The following is a 21,187-nucleotide window of genomic DNA, read 5'->3' as shown; positions in this document are numbered from 1 at the left end:
ATCGGATGGTTGTGATTTTTTGTAGAAAGTAAGTGGGGAATTCATATTAAATTATTTTAGTGTCATTGCAGCTAATTGCTAAATGGTTCCTAAATGAGTGGACTAAAGTAGGTAAACCTAAACCACTATATGTGGTTGAGCTTGGGCCTGGAAGAGGAACACTCTCTGATGATATGCTTAGGGTAAGAATATCATTTTTATGAGTTAATTCTATAAAAGTGTTAATATTTTGGTCTGTCCTTGTAAAGAAGTTTATGTTTGTGACTCTTTTTGTATGATACTGTGTATAATAAAAATAATAGAATTCTTAGCCACTAAGAACTGTATACATCTAAACCTGTAGTTCCAGTAGTTTCTAAAGTTTTATAATAAATATATAAAGGTATATTGAGGTAATTTGCTTTCCCAAAATCAGGTATAATTGATGGCCTACCGGATGTTGTTTTAGCTAACACTACTGTTTTGTTTATTTAGAGCTAATCAGTGGTGAGGTCAGTACTTTTTATTTTACATATCAGCTTGGTTTTATGACGTTCAATATTATATTAGGTATTTCTAGTTAACTGTTGAATTACTGTGTAAAATTTTTATCAAAAAATAACTTTTTATAAATATCATTGCACTTTATTGGTTTAGACAATGGAGGGGGAGCTAATTTTTGATCTGTTCCAGTAAAAATGCATCAAAATTTGGAAAATTACTCTCAGGAAACAGAAGAATGCATAAAATGTAATCCCCCCCCCCCACACACACACTTTTAATTTACCTCCTACACGTCTGCATTTGAAGACATTTCAAATCACATGCAATATATAAATTAAAATATAGTATATTAGATAGGGTTACAACATGTTTAAAGTGGTGTATGTGTATCAAACTAATATTTCAAATGTGAATATTTGCTATTTTCAGATTTCTGTTATTGTGAAGGAATAGAATATGATAATATTTTTGAAGTTATATATTCCACTCATGTTTATAGATTACCATAAACATTTATATCTTGACCTGATAACAAGTTATACATGTATCTAGTCCCCACTGTTTCAACACTGTCTGAGTCCACTAACTAGGAAAAAAAAAGACAAAATTTGTGGCACTTACCAGTACTGAAATGATTATTAACTACTGAACTTTCTGTTGATCACTAAACTTAGAAACCTTTTGAAGATTAAGAACAATGGTGGGTACAGTAAAAGGCATGTTCAGCATATTATCCCCCTCCCCAACAAAAATGCTAAGGTTTTCCTTTGGATTTCTAATCTGTTGCGACTTAAAGCAGTTCCATTGCTCCCTGGCTGCACTTGGTTACACATTTAACTTGAATGGACTGCAACTGTCTGTTGAAAGAAAAAGAGATAATGATGAAACTTTGTAAAATGGATGACAACTGCCTGTTGTAGAGACACAAGTGTAGAGGATGATGTTTTGAAAGTCTTCTGCCTTTCGTCTTCAGGCAGTTGCTGTCCATTCTACAAAGTTTCATCATGAATACTCAGCCTAAACAATCTGTCAAATCCAGACAATGTTTCAGCCTCTATACTAAGACATTCTTTTGAGGAAGGGTTATTTTTTACATTTTTATTCTGTGTGATTTGAGTTATATGTGATTTAGTTTGTTTTTTTTATCTAAATTTGTTTGTTATTTTGGTCCAGTTATGCAAAATTAATTAATTAGTTGCAGTTCTTATTTTAAAGCCTCTCTGTATTAAAGTTTAAAAATACTTCAGTTTACATTTAACTTCTGTGTGATGCTATTTCATCTGTGTTAAATACTTGGATAAATACTTAAAATAAGTATATACTTGAATTTGGTGATGTTTTTGGTTTAGGTTTTTTCACAATTTAGTGATTCACGAGAAGTGGTGTCACTTCATCTGGTGGAGGTAAGTCCCCATTTAAGTCAGCTGCAAGAGTTAAAACTATGTGGCACAGTCAGTGTTGTCAAAGATGTATTAGAAGCTGAAGATAGACATCGACATCTCCATCTACACACTAGTCCAGAAAGTGAAGAAAATTTCTATAAGCACAACATTACAAAACATGGTGTTCCTGTCTCTTGGTATCGCCATCTTGAGGATGTTCCCCATGGATTCTCTTGCTTCATTGCCCATGAATTCTTTGATGCCCTTCCAGTTCATAAATTTCAGGTTAGTTGTAAGTTACTAGTACAGCAGAGATGCAAGTCATTTTGATTTTGGCACAGTAATTCTAATGTTTAACTCTAGATTATACCGTTATGACCATAGCCTATAAATTCCCTTTTTTTTCTTTTTTTTTAGTTTTTCAATTTGTTATAACGTGATTGGGTATTTTTTATGGGGTGGGTGAAATGAAACAATAACACCATTGAGTTTGTAATCATTTAAGTATTTGTACTTTTCTACCTGTAATTAAATGCTTTTATAATGCTGTATACTATGTTGGCCAATCCCAAATCATATTGATAAGTAGCCAATTCAGAAGTTGGAACAGCCATATTAGTTTCATCAGAAATTGCCAGTAACTGTTAGTGATAAAAAAGATCAAGAATGAATGAATGGTTTACATTTAAATGGGATAGGTGTTAGTTTGTTTGTAAGGGCTATTGATTAAACTACGGACAGCTTTAAACCAGGACTATACAGTGGTGAGAGCCAGGATCCACTAAGCGCAGAAAAAGTAAGAAGTAGAGAAAAGTTTAGTGTAGGAACAAAGTATAGAAGCAGTTTTAAGGGCAGACTAGATAGTTACTACTTTAACATTAGAAGTATAAAAAGTAAAATAGGTGACTTTAGAACACTAGTCAGAATGGGAAATTTTGATGTAATGGGAATAACTGAAACCTGATAAAATGTAGACATTTTTGAGGACAGAAATTTATTTGAAATACAGGATTATAGGCTATTTAATAGAGTACTAATAAAAGAGAGAGGAGTAGCTGTATATGTCAAATGTGAGTTACATCCTTTTGAAGTTGAGGATGTCAAAGATAATAGCAAGGTGATTGAATCCATTTGGGTTTCTGTTAACAGAGAGAAAGACAAACAGATCAAACTGATGAAATCATTGAGAAACTGTGCAGTGTAATTAAGATTTCAGTTGTTAAGGACATAATTATGGGAGTTTTTAATTTAAGGCATACAGATTAAAATATCAAAATCAAACCATGAGGTTGATAGGAGTTTAGAAACCTTTCATGATGGTTTTCTTCACAAATTGATTAGGAAACCTACTAGGAATAGTACTATTTTAGATTTATTGTTAACTTATAATATCAAAATGGCTGAGATAATAGAGATTGGGTTCAAAAGATCATTGCTCAATTAAGTTTGATATATTATTGCATATGAAGACCATTAATAATGAGAATTTGATACATCTTTTAAAAAAGCAATTTTTGGAAGAGATGCAACAAAAATTGCCTGTTGTGAATTGGACAACAGAATTAATTGGAAATACTGATCAAATGTGAAAATTTTTTAAAATAAATATTTAATATTCAAGGGAGACATATTACTCACAGTAAAAAACAAAGATGGCTGCAAGTAAAAACCAAGTTGGCTCACAAAGGGTATAAAGAATAAAATGAAAGAAAAGCATTATATGATGGGAGGCTTAGAGGATTGTGGAAGATTAAGAGGGTTTGTCAAATGGGAAGTTAGAAAATCGAAAAGGGTATATGAAAAAAAGGTTGGCTGAAAATGTCAAAATTAACACAAATGATTTCTTTAAATATATTAAGGGTAAACAAAATGTTAGGATGGGAGTAGAGCCTTTTAGGATCATTCCTAAAGGTCCATTTCTGATTATTATGAGATAGCTGGATTATTAAATTATTTATTTTTCCTTTTTTTACTAATTAAGATTTAAGCACTACTCACTCTGATCAGTTGGTTGATTAAAAAATTGGGAAATTTAAAGAATAATAAGGCACCTAAGTCAGAAACTTCCCCATGGGTTTTGAAAGTTTAATCATATTCAAAATCCCTGTAGAAGTTTCTGGCCCAGGAGCCTTATTATTGGATGTGTAAACCATTTGCTACTATTTTGTTCTTAATTCTTGAATAGTGGGCAGGTACAAGAGGATTGGAAGTTGGCTAATGTTGCTCTTCTTTTCAAGACATGGGATAAAAATTGTCCTAGCAATTATAGTCCTATTAGTTTTACATCAGTGGTGGGAAGAGTTTTTGCAAGTCTGATAAAAGATGCTTTGCATAGTCATTTAACAAAGTTTGAAATTTTGTTTAAAAGTCAAGATGTTTCAGTAGGGGAAACTCATGCCTTACTTATTTTTGAGATTCTTTGAAGTTACTGGTTATGTAGGTCAGGTGATGGTGTGAATTTCATGTATATGGATTTTCAGAAAGCATTTGACAAGGGGCATCACAAAAGAATGGAAGAAAGCAGAGGTTGTTATAAAGGAGTTCATTCAAACTGGATTAATGTCACAAGTTGGGTACTCAGGGCCCAGTATTAGGACCCTTGCTTTTTTTTTTATTTACATCACTGATATAGGTGAAAGAATTGTGAATAAATTACTTAAATTTGTTGGTGATATTAATGTCTTAAGTGGTGTTGGCTGTGAAAAGAATGCTGATGCTTTACAAAAGGATTTGGACTACTTAGTGAGTTGGTGACTAAATATCAGATGTCTTATAATTGTAATAAATGCAAGGTAATCTGAGTGAATTATTAATTATAAGTATAATTTTGATGGGCATAACCTTAACAGTGTTATGAAAAAAAGAGGATCCTGGTGTTCTGAATAATCAGTTTCTTAAGCCATCAAAGTAGTGTGCTGTTGCTAGTGGTAAAGCAAATGTGATTTTAGGTTTATCCCAAAGATATATTGACAACAGGTCTAAGAAGGCTTTAATTTCATTTTATAGGTTGCTGATTAGGCCATATTTGGAATATAGTGTTCAGTCATGGGCTTCTTACATTAAAAAGTACACAGATTGTTAAGAGAATTGATAGCATTGATGATTCGTCTTGTTTTTTGTACATAATGGTGAGAATAGTAGAACTACGGGGAAAAATTTTGGAAGGGTAGGAGCCATCTTCAGCTAAAACATTTTTTGATTACTAAAGCACTACACACTACTAAGGGCTGGTATGAGTGTTTTATTTTTTTAAAGTTTAGTTTAATGGATTGGATGACCTTGATGGACCAATAGGTCCCTTGTTGTCTTTAAACTTTGTTATGTTAAATTAAAGCAATGTAGAAAAAAGTGTATCTGAAAAAGCACATGGCAAAGAAGAACAAATAAATTACAGGTAAGTTTCCTACTTAACTCTGTGAGAGACTTGGTTTACCAAGTTAGTTTGAGTGAAACTTCACTGAATGGTGATGTTCATGTTAAGATAAAAGTACTTCTTGTCATTTTACAGTTTTCATATTTCATTTTCATAATCTCTAGAAGTTTCTAAATGAATATCAAATGTTTTTTGTTGTTTTTTTTTGTAAAATTTTATATTCTATCTCTTATTTTCTATATTAACAGAATACTTGACTTTAAGGTCTATAAAGATATCATCAATGCACAGTTGAAACATATAAAATAAGTAATACCATTCTTTCTTCTGGTCTGAATTTAGTATTGATCAGGAAGTTCCAAATTATTCATCTTAACAGTTTCAACTGTTAACCTTTTCATTTCTGTTATATGGTCTTATTCCAGTACTTTGTACCCACTGGAGCAGTAATCCTCTTGTCTACTAAGCAATAAATCACAGTAAATGCCATTGGCTGTTTCCAGCAAACCTAACGTAAAAGTACGTGACAGTACAGTGAAACATGACTTGCACATTGCTTAGCTGAAGCTTGTGAAATTTCAGGTGTTTTATTTTAAGATAAAAATTTTTGTTAAAAATATGATAAATAAATAACAATGATTTGTAGTACTTTCTGTTTTTGTACTAGCCACTGTTTGTCCTTAAGCATGATTGAAATCTCACAAATGTAGATGTCCAAAAAATAATGTCCATCAGCCATGTAAAGTTCATTAGCAAACAGTCTCAAAATTTGGAAAGAGAGGTGATGGCTTCTTCTTTGGTAGGTTTGACAAATGTATTGATTATTTTGGTAAATTAAGAAATCTAGGAGGTGCAAATTTAAGATTTTGTCTTGTAAGTATTTATAATTTGTGCTTTCATTTCATTGGAAACTGCAGAAACCCATTTTTGATATTATAAAATTCTTAAGTGAAGTCTTTTGATCTCAGATGTGTTATGTGACACAGAAAAATGAAGATTGAGAGTTTTTTATATGTTTCTTTTAAAAAGTTAAAACTTGTATAATTTAAAAATGTGAGTTATAAATTACATTTTTGTGACAAGTTTATTGGCATACCTTGAAATAAAGTTAATGAATTAAACTTTGAATGTAACACTGTGAAAGGTCAACGTACATGAAAGGGCCCATCCCATATGCATAGAGCTAAACAATACCCAGAACATAAAGGTGGAAATAAGAAACAAATCCAACACAACACTTAAAGTAGAAGAAGAAATTGCATCCTGATTCGGAACTCTGGCCTAATTTTGTCACATCTATAATATAAAATCAACACAAAAAACTACAAAAGATCAAATATCAGGTATGATTAACCCTTTTTGCTTGGGGCTAATGTAATTTTTATCACCTCGACTGGGGAAGGACATTTATGAGTTGAAAAATTACTTGTTTCAACAGTATTTATTTAGAGAACTTTGAAATATACAAGTCAAAAGATTATGTAAGCATCTTATAGTTTTAGACATACATCTACACTACACACTACCATTGTATTATTGAAGATACAGGGTGCCAAAGTAGAGAATATTCATAACTTGTTGGTCACGTGACAATACATCTGAAGTTTTAAGTACTTTTTTAAAGGTTTATTTTGAAATGAAGGACTTAAAACTTAGATAGCATAAAACTTCGAATCATAACATACATTATAATGTTAATTTAATTCACCTAAATTGATAATAAAGGTGTTTAATTAAATTTTTAATGTAACACGGTGACTTTCGCAGAAAAGTGTTTAAAGGGGTACTCGTGGTTGAAAGGTTAATAGCTAAATGATACCCATGAAGTAAATCAAAGAATAAATTCAAAAAGAGTCACTCATAAGAGTTACAAATGGTGTCCCAATATGTAACTCTTACTAAGCATGGTTGTTGAAGAAACGTAAGTCTGATTATACTGCTGATTGGCTGTGCATTAAATCATATAGAATAAGTGAAAAACATATTTTGTACAAATAGCAGAAAAGCAAGTAATGAAAGTAGATCATTTCTATTTGTTTTGCTCAGATTCCAATTTTTGTAGGCTAGCATTCCTAATTTAGACTAATTAGGGTTGGCATTTCTGGTACAATACAATAAAAACGGTTGGTCAGACAACTTTCAGTAACATCAGCATGGTCAGTTTTTGTAATTTTATTCAGACCAAAAGCACGTATTAAAATAGTTTTTGTTTTTATTACAGAAAACGCATGAGGGATGGCGAGAGATACTGATTGACATTGATGATAATGTGGGTCCCCACCATCTGAGATATGTGCTGTCCAGAGGACCTACTCCAGCAAGCAAATTTTTTGTTGATGTAAGTGATTTTTTAATTATTTTTTTATTCTCTTTTTGTTGCACTGTCAGTAATGTTTCTATAGATAATACTTTACATCATTTTCTGATAAGGTAAATTACTTGTTCAGTGCTGCCCTTGAACTCTCACATACCCCACAATTAATGTGGTTCAACTGTATTTTGCATGTAAATCATCATGCGACAAGCCTCCACCAATAGGAGTGTGACACACCCTCCTGATGCATGTGACTTCGTCTATTTAATTTTTCCGAACTATCACTTCTAATTTGGCAGTGATCTAGTGCATACATTTTTCGATTGTGCTCTCTTCAAGTGTTTTTCTTTCAAATTTCCATAAAGTAGTGATTTCATAACAATATTTCACTACAAATTGTTTTTTGTAGTTTTGACCTGACAACATACCTCTGTTTGTTGTTCTTTCCTTTTTTTTTGAATTCTTCACAATTTATGATGAATTCCGGAGTTCATGTCACCACTTAGGATTTTCTTCCAGCATACTAACCCAAGCTTCAGGTCAGAGAACCTAGACAGAAGAATTTTTGGCTTTAATTCTTAAGTTTATAGGAGTGTATCTAAGTAGCCTCTCAGGTAATCAACAAAACAATGTGAGTATAACAAAATACTTTTTTCCTACTTAGAGGTTTCAAATTTCATTTGCATAACCCCTAGAACCTCTGAAGTGAGTATCAAAGTTCTTTATAAATTAAAATTAAATGATTATGTATATTTTTTTCACTTTATGATGTTACTAACTGTAGCTGTTATTGTCAACTTATACTATAGTCTATAGTACATTACAATGAAATGTTTAAAATTAAGTCATAGGAAAAATATACATACCTTTTAATATTTCGTTAAATAATCTTAAAACATCTTTTTTTGCATGTTTTTACATTTTCATATGTAATTTATTTTAATAATTTATTATCCTTTCTTGTCCTTTAGCACTGTTATTTATCACAACATATGTCAATAGGCATATTCAGCCAATAGTGGGCAGAGAAACTTTAGCCTTCAGCAGAACATGGTGGTGTTCATGTATTAAACTATCCACTTTGTACAGATTTGCATCTATTTACAGATTCTTCTCTCCATGGTTGGGGGACGTGGGTCGATTGGCAGGAGGCTTCCTAACAATGGTCTTTGGCAGAGGTCTTACCATATCAACATCTTGGAGCTTCTGGTAGTACAATGTACTTTGGATCACTTTCTTCCTTTTGTACACAATTGACTTGTCATGATCCAATCAGAAAATTCTACAGTGGTGGCTTATAACAATCACCAAGGGAGCACTCATTCCCTTTGTGGTTGAACCTTGGAACTCCTTTTTTTTTTTTGGCCCACATGCTGGGGATATGTCTTCTTGCATGTCATGTTCCTGGTGCTTTCAACCTCGTGGCAGATCTCCTTTCCAGACCAGACAAAGTTTATCCCACGGAGTGGTCTCTCAACCCTCAGGTTTGTTTTCCAGTAGCTATGCAGTCAGTTGTGTATTCCTCATCTGGATGCATTTGCCATTTTCTTTCCTCAATATCAAGTTACCTCTTTTTTGATCTCAGGTTCCTCATCCTCAGGCCCTTGCTGTTGATGCTCTCAGCTAGAATTAGACCAACCGATACCCTTATGCTTATCCTCCCATACTTCTCAGGGGGATTTCAATTATCCTGTCACTCGATGTTAGGTCCTTCTGATTGCTCTTTACTGGCCAGCACAACCTTGGTTTCCTTGTCTCCTTCAGCTCCAAACTACCTCTCCTTTGCCTCTCACTCCATCACTGCTGTCAACCTTGATCACCAGTCCTTCCTACCCTCCGTCTTCATGCCTGGCATTTATCAGGTCCTTGAAAAAGTGATCCGGATTGTTTTTGGTGCATCCATTTTAATCTTCCTCACATTCCTATCTGTAGATGGTTCTTCTACAGTCTTTCTTCTACAGGATTGAGTTTCCAGTATTCTGTGGTTTAGATTCCAACCCACCCAGTTTTCTCTTCCTTCCTTGGTTGTGCTCCTCTCATTTTCCTTCCGTGATTGCGACACCTCTTTTCACACTGGATGCAGAGTATACCTGGTACAAAAGTGGTGCGGTCTCCCGCATGTGTTCTTCTCGAAACAGGGTTCACACTTTTGAGGTGTTCTTTCGGAAGCTTTGGAAGGATACTTCTTTCTATCCCTCTCACACAGTTCAATGTGAAATTCTAATTATACATGTGAGAGGAGGTAATGTACTGTATCGAAAATTATTATTTTGCTATACTGAAAACATATTTATGATAGGTACTTACCTCCTTTCAGACATTTCCCACCCTTCCTCCCCATTGCAAACCAGTGCTTCCTTTTCTGCTTAATCTCAAAGTTATAATTTGGTAGAATTGAATAGAGGGAGTCATATGCATCAGGAGGGTGTGTCGCACTCCTATTAATGGAGGGTTGTTGCATGACGATTTACATGTAAGATGCAGTTGAACCACATTAATCATGGTGTACATGGGAGTTCAAGGCTTGTGGCATATGAAAGTTTTTTTTGCATATAGAGGGTAGCACTGTACAAGAATATGTGAGGAAGTAAGTTCCTATAGGAAATATATTTTCAGTATAGGAAAATAATAACTTTTGATTATTAAAAGAATTAAGCTGCTTAATTTGCTCATAAAGACTTAGCAATAAAATGCTTATATTTGATAACTGAATTTCTTTTACGTATTTCTTTACGTATGCACAGACCCTTTAAGAAACCTTTAAAACCTGTAGAAACTATTTTTCAGGTAGCCCAACCTTTAAAATCTGCACCTTCTTCAAATAACCTGTAAGACCTTTTATTCTGATAAGCTGGACTTATATTTTGTAAAATTGGAGAGTTCTGAGGCACACAAAATTCTTATTCTGTTGGCAGGACATATAAACACATGTATGTTGCATATATTCATGTACTGTCTGTTTGTAGTTTGGTATATGTTTTTATTTTTATGTCGTGTTTGCTTTTATATATGCATTATTTTGTGGACATGGCTTGGCTGTCTCATCACCCTTTCACGTCAACAAAAGGAAACAAAAGTTATTTTAGGTGTGGTGGTGTGGAAAACAACCCGGCAGAAGCAGTTCCAAGAATCTTTAAGTTGAAAGGGTCTTTGGGGAATAGTTCGAAGTAGGTATTGACAGTTTACTCTGATTTATCCTAAAATTACCACATATAGGTAAGTAACTATAAAACTTACAGTTGTAATAAATATCGGTATATCTACCAAACTACAAATAGATATATGTCCTGTTGACTCTTTCTTGTGTTGGTAATATAAAATTTGACAAAACATTGAATGTATTTTTATGAATTTCAACTTTTATTTTAATATTTCTTTACTTTCATAATGAAATATTGGAAAAATAATTAGCTAGGGGGCCTGTATGCAATACCTTACGGTATTATAAAATAAAATCATTTCATTGATAATAACACAGGGTGATTCAAAATTATCTTTCTAATTTTAAAATTAAATAATTATATAACTAAAGAAATACAACTATATAGTTTTCAATATCTTTTTTGTCCAATTCAAACTCTTTTTGTTCTCATGTTTTTTTTCACTCCAGTGAGTAGTGTTACCCCATAAAATGGTAACCTTGCAAGATTGCTGAGAGCCACTAATGGTGCATGTGTAGAAGTCTACTGAGTGTGAATAAAAACTGTTTGAGTTGGGCTACAAGTTGCTGAAAACTGCATGGTTGTATTTCTTTAGTTATTTAATTATTATATTTTAAAATATGAAAGAATATTTTGGAATGCTCAGTATTTGGAAATGAAGAGCAGAATGTACATCAAGTTTTCTCATTGCCCAAAGATTTACTAAAGCTATTATTTTAGGATTTTTTCTGTAAAGCAGGGCTCATTAAGATGGTCAAGGACTTTGAATATATATAACTAATGTATAGTTAACTTAGAAATAAAGCTTTACCACAAATTGGCACCTTTCTGATTATTGCTGTGGATGTACCAAAACCAAATGTTGTCTATAGCTTTGTTTGTTTCACTTTTTTTTACTGAAAATATAACTACAGATTTAGAACACATCAGCATACAGTTTATCTAATGACTAAAATTTATTAAAAAAAATAGGAGACTAGTATGTGTGTTTTTTTATATAGATTAATTCTTATGAGGTATTTTACCACAGCAAATTAAAAATTTACTCTATACAGATTTTTACATAATTGAAAATACAGTTATCATTTCAAAGAAGAAAAATATAAGCTTAAATTCACTATAGGGTTTTTCATTTGTTTATCAAAAAAAGTAAAAATTTGGCCTTTTAATTTGTTATACCCTTTATTCACTATGTACCAATTCTCATACCACTTTACCTTTAATGTAACAATTAGACATGAAGGTGCTATGTTTTGTTTGAAAAGTAAATAAAATTGCAGGCATAAAAATGTCCTGATATTGGCTCCACAACCAATATTACGCTGAGAGCCCTTTACAAAACTATTTGTTACTTTACGAATATTTTGCATTGCATTTGAATGCAATGTTCACATTACCTCTCGGCACAAGAATAGGTGAGATAAATTTTGCTGACTAGGGCACAATGTAGGGAGGGCAGTTGCCTAACTCCTGTGCTTAATGTCATTTGTTTATTTTGGGAACAGTACTTGTATATAAAATATGTAGTTTATTAAATTTGAATGATTATTGAATATAGAAAATTACCAGAACTGCATGAAGATTGTACAACAAACTTGCCAGTGTTTTCAATCTGAATTCTAGGTAGGTGGTGTAAACTCACTTTGTTTTTAACGTTTCTTGTGTTATACATCTTTCAGAAATTGCATTATTAGTCTTTACCTTACTAATTTCTCTCTGATTTTAAATTACAAACAGAAATTGAAATTGGAGTAAGTCGGTATTTCTAACAACATTGTTCAATGAAAGTAATTCAATAATTATACATGAAATGAACATACTCATATGGTGCTGAAGATGAGAAACTATAGGTTTCAAAATGACACAGATAATCTACACTTTTGTAGTTATGCTAATATCAATATGAATGTACAAGCCTAATAACATGTCATTTTGTAACAGTACACATATTGGTTCATATGTATAAGCATATATTATTCTAGTTTATTTTCATGTCACATACCCTTAATTTGAATAAAATTGTGTGTATATTTTGTGTTTAGGAACAAGCAATTTGAATTTATGAATGTAGAAATGCATACTGATTTTCTTTAGATATAAAAAACATATATGTAGATAAGTATCTGATTTCTGTGTCACAGCCTAAAGAAACTCGAAGTAGTGTAGAGGTCAGTCCAGAGAGTGGAGTTTTAGTTCAGGATATTGCCATTCGACTTGAACAAGAAGGAGGTTGTGGACTTGTGGTAGATTATGGTCATGATGGTAGCAAAGGTGATACATTTAGGGTAAGAAAATTAGTGCAAGATCTATAAATTAAAGACACCAAGTACTATTATTTTATAAAGTACTAGCGACCATAATATAGGGATTACAGAAAAATGGGCCTTCATCATCTCAAAACAAAATAAAATTTATTTACCTTAAAAAGCCAGAAATCTCATGTGTATTAAAACAGAAAATATCCATCAAAATTAAAATTGGCAGTTTTTTTTTATTTTCAGCAATTCCTTAGCAAGCTAAGGTTTTGTGCTTCTTAATTACTGATGCAATCAGTAGACATCCTTCATGACTTTGTTTATTATTCCATTAATACACAAGTAGTAAAAATTATGTTGAATATAATAAAACAAGTGAGTGCAGATCAGTGTTGATGCATACGTATTTCCTTGTGATGGGAAGCCTGTGGGATGCATGCTGTAGTGTAGTAAAGTAAGTATTTTGCATAGTTTGAGTTGTTTTTACCAACTTTCAAAATTGATATAGAGTTTGACTACAGTCAAAGTTAGAATGAATGAATTAAAATACATTTGTAACTAACTTTTGCCATCTCTAAGAAGTGTAGCTAATATTTTAATACATTGTGTTCATAGAGAGGGGGGGATTATATTATATTAAGGCAATTATAAGTTTGTAAATCAGTAAGTCTCCTGACAACTACAGCCGATATGAAGGAAGATAATGTATCAGAACTATATTTTCACATTGCTTGGCTTTTCATAGGTAGTGATGTCTCTGAAAATTTATCACTTTTAGGAAGGGTATGTAACAGCCCTATCAAAACAAAATATTTATACACTCAGATCATAAAGATGTGTTCAAGTCATGAATCTAGTATTTTAAAGATGGGGATATCCCTTTATTTAATGGCATTGGAAAACAAAGAAATATGGATCAATTTAGGGTACCAGGACCATCCAAAAAGAGACCAGCAACATACCATATCTCATTTGTGGTAAGCTAAGTGTGGCACCTTGTAACAGGTGAAAATCTGAGTATACAAAGGTTAGTGACAAAAGCCATCCATGTGTCTCAGACAACATTATGCAACATAATCAAAGAAGGATTGCATCAGTAAAAGCAACACAAGTCACAAGTAAAATGTCCATTCAGTGTTCACATACTTTCAAGCAACTGGAGAATTAAACGAGTATTCATGCTATTCCATACAAAGACATACTGGTCAAGTCAACAAATACAGCCATTTTGCAACCATACATGATTAAGCTGTTGAAATGGGCACTGGGAGATTGTTTGTTTTATTTGTAGATTAGATGGACTGTTGGGGGAGTAGTGGTATGCTTCTGACATGAGAGTCTTATGATGGAACCTTTTGCAATGAAAACTACACTGTAGGTCTATTGTCAACATACCTGGCCATCAGGTAAAGCATGACCAAATGATTATAATGATGTGGTGAGGCTCCAAAATAGTTTTCAAATAACATTCTCAGGCTCTTTATTATATACTTTTGTTTTGTTTTATGCTGAAAAACAAATTCTGATGGGTCATTCAAATAATATTTAAGTTAAATAATGTGGTGAATCTGAGGAAGAGCTGGTGCTTGAAATTAGGCTAAAATGATTTTGATTATTCTTTATTTTTCATTTATCTCACTCAGTATGGGGTCAGTCCCAGGGACTGACCATGGGACCATCTTTACTTCTATATAGTTTTAATACTAGAACTTTTAATACAGTGTGTGTGTGTATCTTCACAAAATTTGGCAGACTTTTAGTACACATTACAAGTATTTTGTACACAGAAAATTAGTTTTTTATTGAAGTATTTTTACTAACGATTTGTCTGAATATATTAAGTATTTGTTTTGAATAGACCACGTACAAAGTGATTTTCATTTTAAGATTAAAAATACTTTTCTTCATCTCAAAAATCTCAAATTTGATTTGTGTATTCTCTAAAACCTCCTAAATACATTTCAAATGTTTATTTTCACTAACACTTTATATTTTTATCTGTTATTTTCTCTACCCTAACTTTATACAATGTTGGTCAATTTGACCAACCTCGTAACCACCACAAAAAAAAATCGAAAGAAATATAAATTATCCTTTTTATCTTGCTAGAATGACTTCATATTGTAACATGAAACTAAATTCGTTTATTCTAACTAGCTTTAAACTCGTAACAATATACATCTATTTATAATTAACATTTATTGTTTTATTGCCCTTTGAACCGTGTCTAACTACTATTCATGCCATTATAATTATTTGGGGAATGTGTAGGTCACATTACACCATCGAATTACGTTTACCACGAGCTGGTTGCATGCGTGCCTCATGAAGCATTTTTATATATTATTATTATTATATATTTTACCTAATCTAACCTTAACTAACCTAAAAAGATCCCTATTTTTACATTTTAGTTACTTTTATAATAATAAAGAAAGAATAAACATGAAAAACAAGAAATAAAATACTTACTTGAATCTTCTTTTTTCATGCTGTCGATTGTCAATGACACTGGTCATTTTAAATATTATATTTTTAATTGTTTAGGTTGTACATGTGAAGTAAGAGGACTATTTTAAAGAACATATTTTGAATTGTTCAGTTAATATACATGAAATAAAAGGACTGTTTTGAAGACTATTTTGAATTGTTCAGTTAATATACATGAAATAAAAGGATTGTTTTGAAGATTATATTTTTAATTGTTTTGCTTGTACATGTGAAATAAGAGGACTATTTTAATAACCATATTTTGAATTGTTCAGTTTATACATGTGAAGCAAGAGGACTATTTAAAGACCCTATTTTGAATTGTTCAGTTAATGTACATGAAATAAAAGAACTGTATTGAAGAATATATTTTGAATTATTTAGGTTTTACATGCAAAGTCAGAGGACTGTTTTGAAGACCATGTTTTAAGTTCTTTAGGTTGTACATATAAAATAAGAAGAATGTTTTAAAACCATATTTTGACATTTAGTTATACTATGATTCCAGGCTTTTCGACGTCATGCTTTACATGACCCACTGTGTGAACCAGGTACAGCTGATCTAACGGCAGATGTAGATTTTTCATATCTAAAGAAGTTAGTTCAAGGACGAGGTGAGATATTGTTACATGTACATTGTCTAACTTCTTTGGTGATGCGTTGAAACTCATTCTAAATATTGAAGATATTTCAAAACATTTTGAATAATAATATGTTTAACAGTGTATGATTTAAAATTATAATAAATAATGAAAAACAATTTTTACTATTTACACAATTAAAATTAGTTAATTAATTTTGGTTTAACCTCGTAGTCTTATAGCATTAAATATTAGAGAAATAATGAAATATTAAATAGAGACAATGGGACCAGCAAGTCACTATGTTGATATATGGTGAGACATATTAAAATAATTATTAAATAAATAAATAAAAAATAGACCAATGAAATATGTAAATAATGTGAAGCAACGTGAAAAAGGGTAAAAGTATAAGGTATGTCTTGTAAGTAACTCCTGAAGATGACGTAGATCATGTCGAAACTAGTACTTGTAGAGTGTTGTTTTGAAGTGGAAGTTGTACGGCTTCAATAAGTTTGTGTAAATAGTAAACATTTTTAATTATTTATTATGATTTTAAATATTACACAAGTGCTGGTAATTCATATTCATAAATCTAAAAAAGTGTATGATTTCTTGGGCATCAAATGTAATATTAAGTATTATATTCATATAGAGATGTCATAATCTGCTCCAAAACCAAGTTATGAGATAAAATTGTATTTTATAGTCCTAAGTAAATTATTTTTACAAGTTAAAACAAATCTGTAGAACTTAAAGCAAACCCAGTGTTGGCCCCGTTAGCCCAAGGTCCTAGGTTTAATCCCTAGTCTTGGAGTTTCTTTTCACTTATTGGGTTTTTCTCTTACAGTAATATTTTTTAGAGAGTATAGTTTCATTGATTCATAATAATAAAAAATTTATACACGAGTCTAGTTATACTCCTATGATTTGGTTGGGTGGTGGTAAATAAGCCCAATAATTGTCTGATCACAACAGTACGAAGTAGTATGAATCATTCATGATGACAAGGAGCTCACTTGAAGTAAATATATAGTAGAGATGGTTAATGTGGGTATCAGAAACTTTTATTCAAAACAAGTAACAACATTTTGACCCAAGGAGGTTGAAACATTGTTACTTGTTTTGTGTTTTAAATAGAATTTTCTAATACCCATATCAACCATCTCTACTATAAAGCAGTATTAAGTTTCATACTCATAATTAAAAAGTCTTATGAGTGAAGAAAGACAGAGACAGCTATTACTCTTGGATAAGGCATTTGCCTTGTTAGCAAAAGGTCCTGGTTTCAAGCCCCAGTCCCTGAGTTTTTTGTTTATCAGCTTTTGTACTTACAGTAATGGTTGTTATAAAATGCTTTCATTGACTCATAATGTGAATTATATAGACTTTTATGAGTTATACTCCTGTGTAGCAATAAACTGAGTTATGGTTTCACAACTAAATATAGTTTGTTTGTAACCCTTACATGTTTAGCTACTCATTCATAGATGTTAAAGCAAACCAAGTTATGGTTTCACAGCTATTGTATTGCTAAACTGATTTGTCCTTATAATTTTTTTCTCTGTCTGAACTGTTTTAACAGTTAAGTTGGCACTTTCTTGTTTTATAAGATGTATTATAATTAAATATATTTGTCAGTTTTCTGAACATTTGTGTTTCATATCTTAAAATAATAACAGTATACAGCAATCTTAAAATGTAATGTATTCTTGCTTTCCAACTGAGTACACAAACATGATAAGATTATCAACTTGATGAAGAGAGTTTGTTAGATTGTTATTGTAATTTCTTGTAGACACCATCCACCTTTTAAACACATTTTTTGTAAACTGCTTATGTATGAAGTTGCTTATATATTTATTATTTTGTTGGTCCTAGTGTTTCTATTAACACAGAAGCTTAAATAAGAATATACCATGAATATTGCATGTAATCCCAATTTGTTTGATGAGATCTTTCTGCTGAGTGTTACAACAGGCAACAACATAAAAGTATTCCATATGATACAATATTTGAACCCTACCAATAGTGGAAGGTATAAAAATTTTGTAATTTAATTATTAGTAGAATATTATTTTAATGATCTGAGTGGATAATTGTATTCTTTGGGCTGGAACCCTGCAGCTCAGGAGTGAAAGTGTTGGTCTCAAGGCACTAATTTACTTTTTTTTTTCACCTATTACGGTTACAAACTTATGTCAAAAAAAGAAATATTGGAATGTTACTGTTGAGTTTCAGTTGCCCTAGGAATTTGAAAAAGAAAAGAAATGTGGTAGACATGTGCTATATTAAAAGATTATCAAGTTCTCTAAAGTGTTAGATGTAGTTAATAATGTATTATAAGCTATATTCAGTATAGCAGCAGTTCAATATGTAGGAAAGTAGTCTCAGTCCTAGAGAGGGCCAGGGAGTTAAGCCAACTTGCTTTTACACATATATCAGTGGTACAATATTTTAAAATGTATAAAAGCTGTAGTAAGACTCAATTATGTAAATTAACTATTGTTTATTATTAATCATAAGGTATTAAAGCATCACCCCTGTATACAAGTTGAAAAATATTTAGGCCTCGTGTCATCTGTATACATAAAAGCCACTTTCTGTTTGTAATGCTCGACTCTGTTGTTAATATTTAGATTTGCTCAGTGTTTTTCTCAAGTGGAAGCATCTAGTTTAAATCCCAGTGAAATGGGGAATTTCTGTAACTTTCTTAATTATTTATTTATCAGATTTAGAGCAAGATATTATATTATTAGGAAAAATCACAATAACTTTGTAGTTTACATTAGGGATTTGAATTATTTGTTAAAATTTGATTACAAAGGGTGGGTGTTATAATGCTTGACTATTGTGTAGGAGTCTTGTTTTAAAATCCCAGTCGAGTCAGGATTTTATATTATTATTTTTATTACTATATTTATCTTTGAATATATTTATTATCATATCTACCACAAGCTCTTTGAATGTTAGGAAAAATATGAATACAATTGTAGATTAAATCATAGATAATATCATATTACATTATAAATACCAGTGACTATATATCAAAAACAACTTGAATATCTTTTCAACCCAATAGATGGTGATACAATACATTATTATTGATGTTTTTCACCTTCAGCAAGGGATTTTTAAAAATTTAGTCAAAAAATTAAAAACGATTGTTATTAAAAATTTCCAATAAGGTACTCTCCCTCCACTCACAAGACTAGCTTTTCTCGTTTTGTGCTGCCCTCTATACGTGAACTTTTTAAGAAATGCATGCCACAAGCCTTCATCCTCCCTCTGTTGGAATCCACAGTTCCAAAAGTCTCTCATGCAAATCATTATGCGTCACCTCTCCGACAACAGGAGAGTACTACTATCACGTGATGCAGGTTACTACCTCTACGCCCCACTACCGACCTTACACTTCTCGTTTGGCAGCTGTCGAGTTTAGATGTTCTTTTCACATTGCTCAGTTATCTTGAAGTCGTTTATTTCTTTCCAGTTTTTATATTTACTCCCTCTACGCACCACTACCGACCTTTCACTTCTCGTTTGGCAGCTGTCGAGTTTAGATGTTCTTTTTACATTGCTCAGTTATCTTGAAGTCGTTTATTTTTTTCCAGTTTTTATATTTTTCATAACTTTATTTACAACACTTCATAGTTGTGGAGTTAATATTTTAATAAAGCATTACTTCCTCGTGTTTCGCGCTTATGAATTCCGAAGTTACAGTCAGGTACTTCGCCAGAATCTGATGCCGTATTTCAGCCACAGGCATGGGCGACCTGTCGGGGAATAAATTGTTGCTTTTTCATCTACTTCTGCTCCACCTCCTTCTGTGCCTTTCAGGGCCAGGCTAATGACGATTTTTATCATTTGTCGACATTTCCCCCTAGAGTTTGCCACACCTTCCCGTCCACTACCTGATGATCCAGCTTGTCTGTCATTGGTCTTTTCAGACTTTATCTCTCGGGTATATGATGTTTTGTCTCTTACACCTGTTTCCTATGACCCTAAACCTACCCTCTTACATGAAACTTCCTGATCCTATTTAGTCTTTCCACTGTCTCCCGATATTAGGGTTCACGCAGACTTATTTGCTCTCAACTGGGGGAGAGTATTAGCATGCCTCGTCCCCCACGGACTTCAGGTCAGTCTGCTCTTACTTATCATCAAGCTGTCTTTCCTTTTCTTGACTAACAGTTGTTGGGGTTGATTCTACCTGTTTGGGGGGCGAACCCAGATTACCCTGTCCAACTTAACCAAGCCCAATTTTTTTGCCTTCATCTCATTCTCACGACCCTGTTAAGGTACCTTTCTTCCCTTCCCCTTCTGTCAGAGGCTCTTAACAGGAACCCTGAGGGTTTTTCTGCTGAAATCCTCTTTATCCTTACTTCTATGTTAGCTTGTCTGTCGTCTTTGGCTCTCATGCTTCAAACATGATTTATTTGTTGTTGGGACCTTTTTGGCTGTGACATGGTTTTGGTGTGGATCTGTCTCCAGGCTCCTTATCAGAGGGACCTCCGCATGGCACCGTTTTTGTGGCATTATGTGTTTGTCTCGGTTCCTGAGTTTTTGTAGTCGTGGGTGGCCTCTGCCAATCAACATTCTACCCTTACTAACTTGGTAGTTTGTTTGTTGTGGTAGGGGGTTGAGCACGGCACTGATTCCTGTCCCCCAACCTTCCCCTTCACAATCTCTTCCTGTCCCACCCTCCCGCAGTCCCATGGTTCAACGATTTCCTCGACAACACATGATCTGCCAACAGCAGTTCCAGTGACTATGTGGTCTGTTTGGGCCCAGTGGGGGCTAGTCTCTTGAATTTCATTCATCTGTGTGGATCTTTTCTTGCTGACGTCTGGGTTCACAAAGTGCTCTCAGAGTGATTCATTATCCCCTTTCTCTCCCTTTCTCCATTATCCAGTGTTCCCTTTCCTTCTCCTTGGGATCACTCAACATGCCAGCATCTGTCAGAGGCGGTTCAGGACTTCATCAAACAACAGGCTATTGAATCAATTCACCAGGTTCACTAGGGTTTTACTCCCACCTGTTTATGATTCCAAAAAAGACCGGGGACTGGCATCCTGTCATTGATATATCCCCTCTCATTTAGTATATTCACACTCCTTGCTTTACCATGGAGACGTACCTTTCTCT

At 32.7% G+C, this 21,187-nt stretch overlaps 1 protein-coding gene across 5 annotated transcripts in view; it reads left to right on the top strand.

The window, feature by feature from the left end:
• The window catches only part of LOC106459073 (protein arginine methyltransferase NDUFAF7, mitochondrial-like), a 60,073-nt gene that overhangs the window by 13,620 nt on the left and 25,266 nt on the right, over positions 1-21,187 (top strand). For all 5 annotated transcript variants that reach the window (XM_022385474.1, XM_022385471.1, XM_022385472.1 and 2 more), the window contains exons 5-9: positions 72-182; positions 1,833-2,150; positions 7,460-7,576; positions 12,855-12,998; positions 15,967-16,072. In XM_022385474.1, the coding sequence (XP_022241182.1) occupies positions 72-182; positions 1,833-2,150; positions 7,460-7,576; positions 12,855-12,998; positions 15,967-16,072 (796 nt within the window). The remainder of the gene's footprint in view (positions 1-71; positions 183-1,832; positions 2,151-7,459; positions 7,577-12,854; positions 12,999-15,966; positions 16,073-21,187) is intronic.

The sequence above is a fragment of the Limulus polyphemus genome, unplaced genomic scaffold (assembly GCF_000517525.1).
Source record: "Limulus polyphemus unplaced genomic scaffold, Limulus_polyphemus-2.1.2 Scaffold554, whole genome shotgun sequence".
Lineage (NCBI taxonomy): Eukaryota > Metazoa > Arthropoda > Merostomata > Xiphosura > Limulidae > Limulus > Limulus polyphemus.
This window is presented reverse-complemented; position numbering and strand designations above follow the sequence as displayed.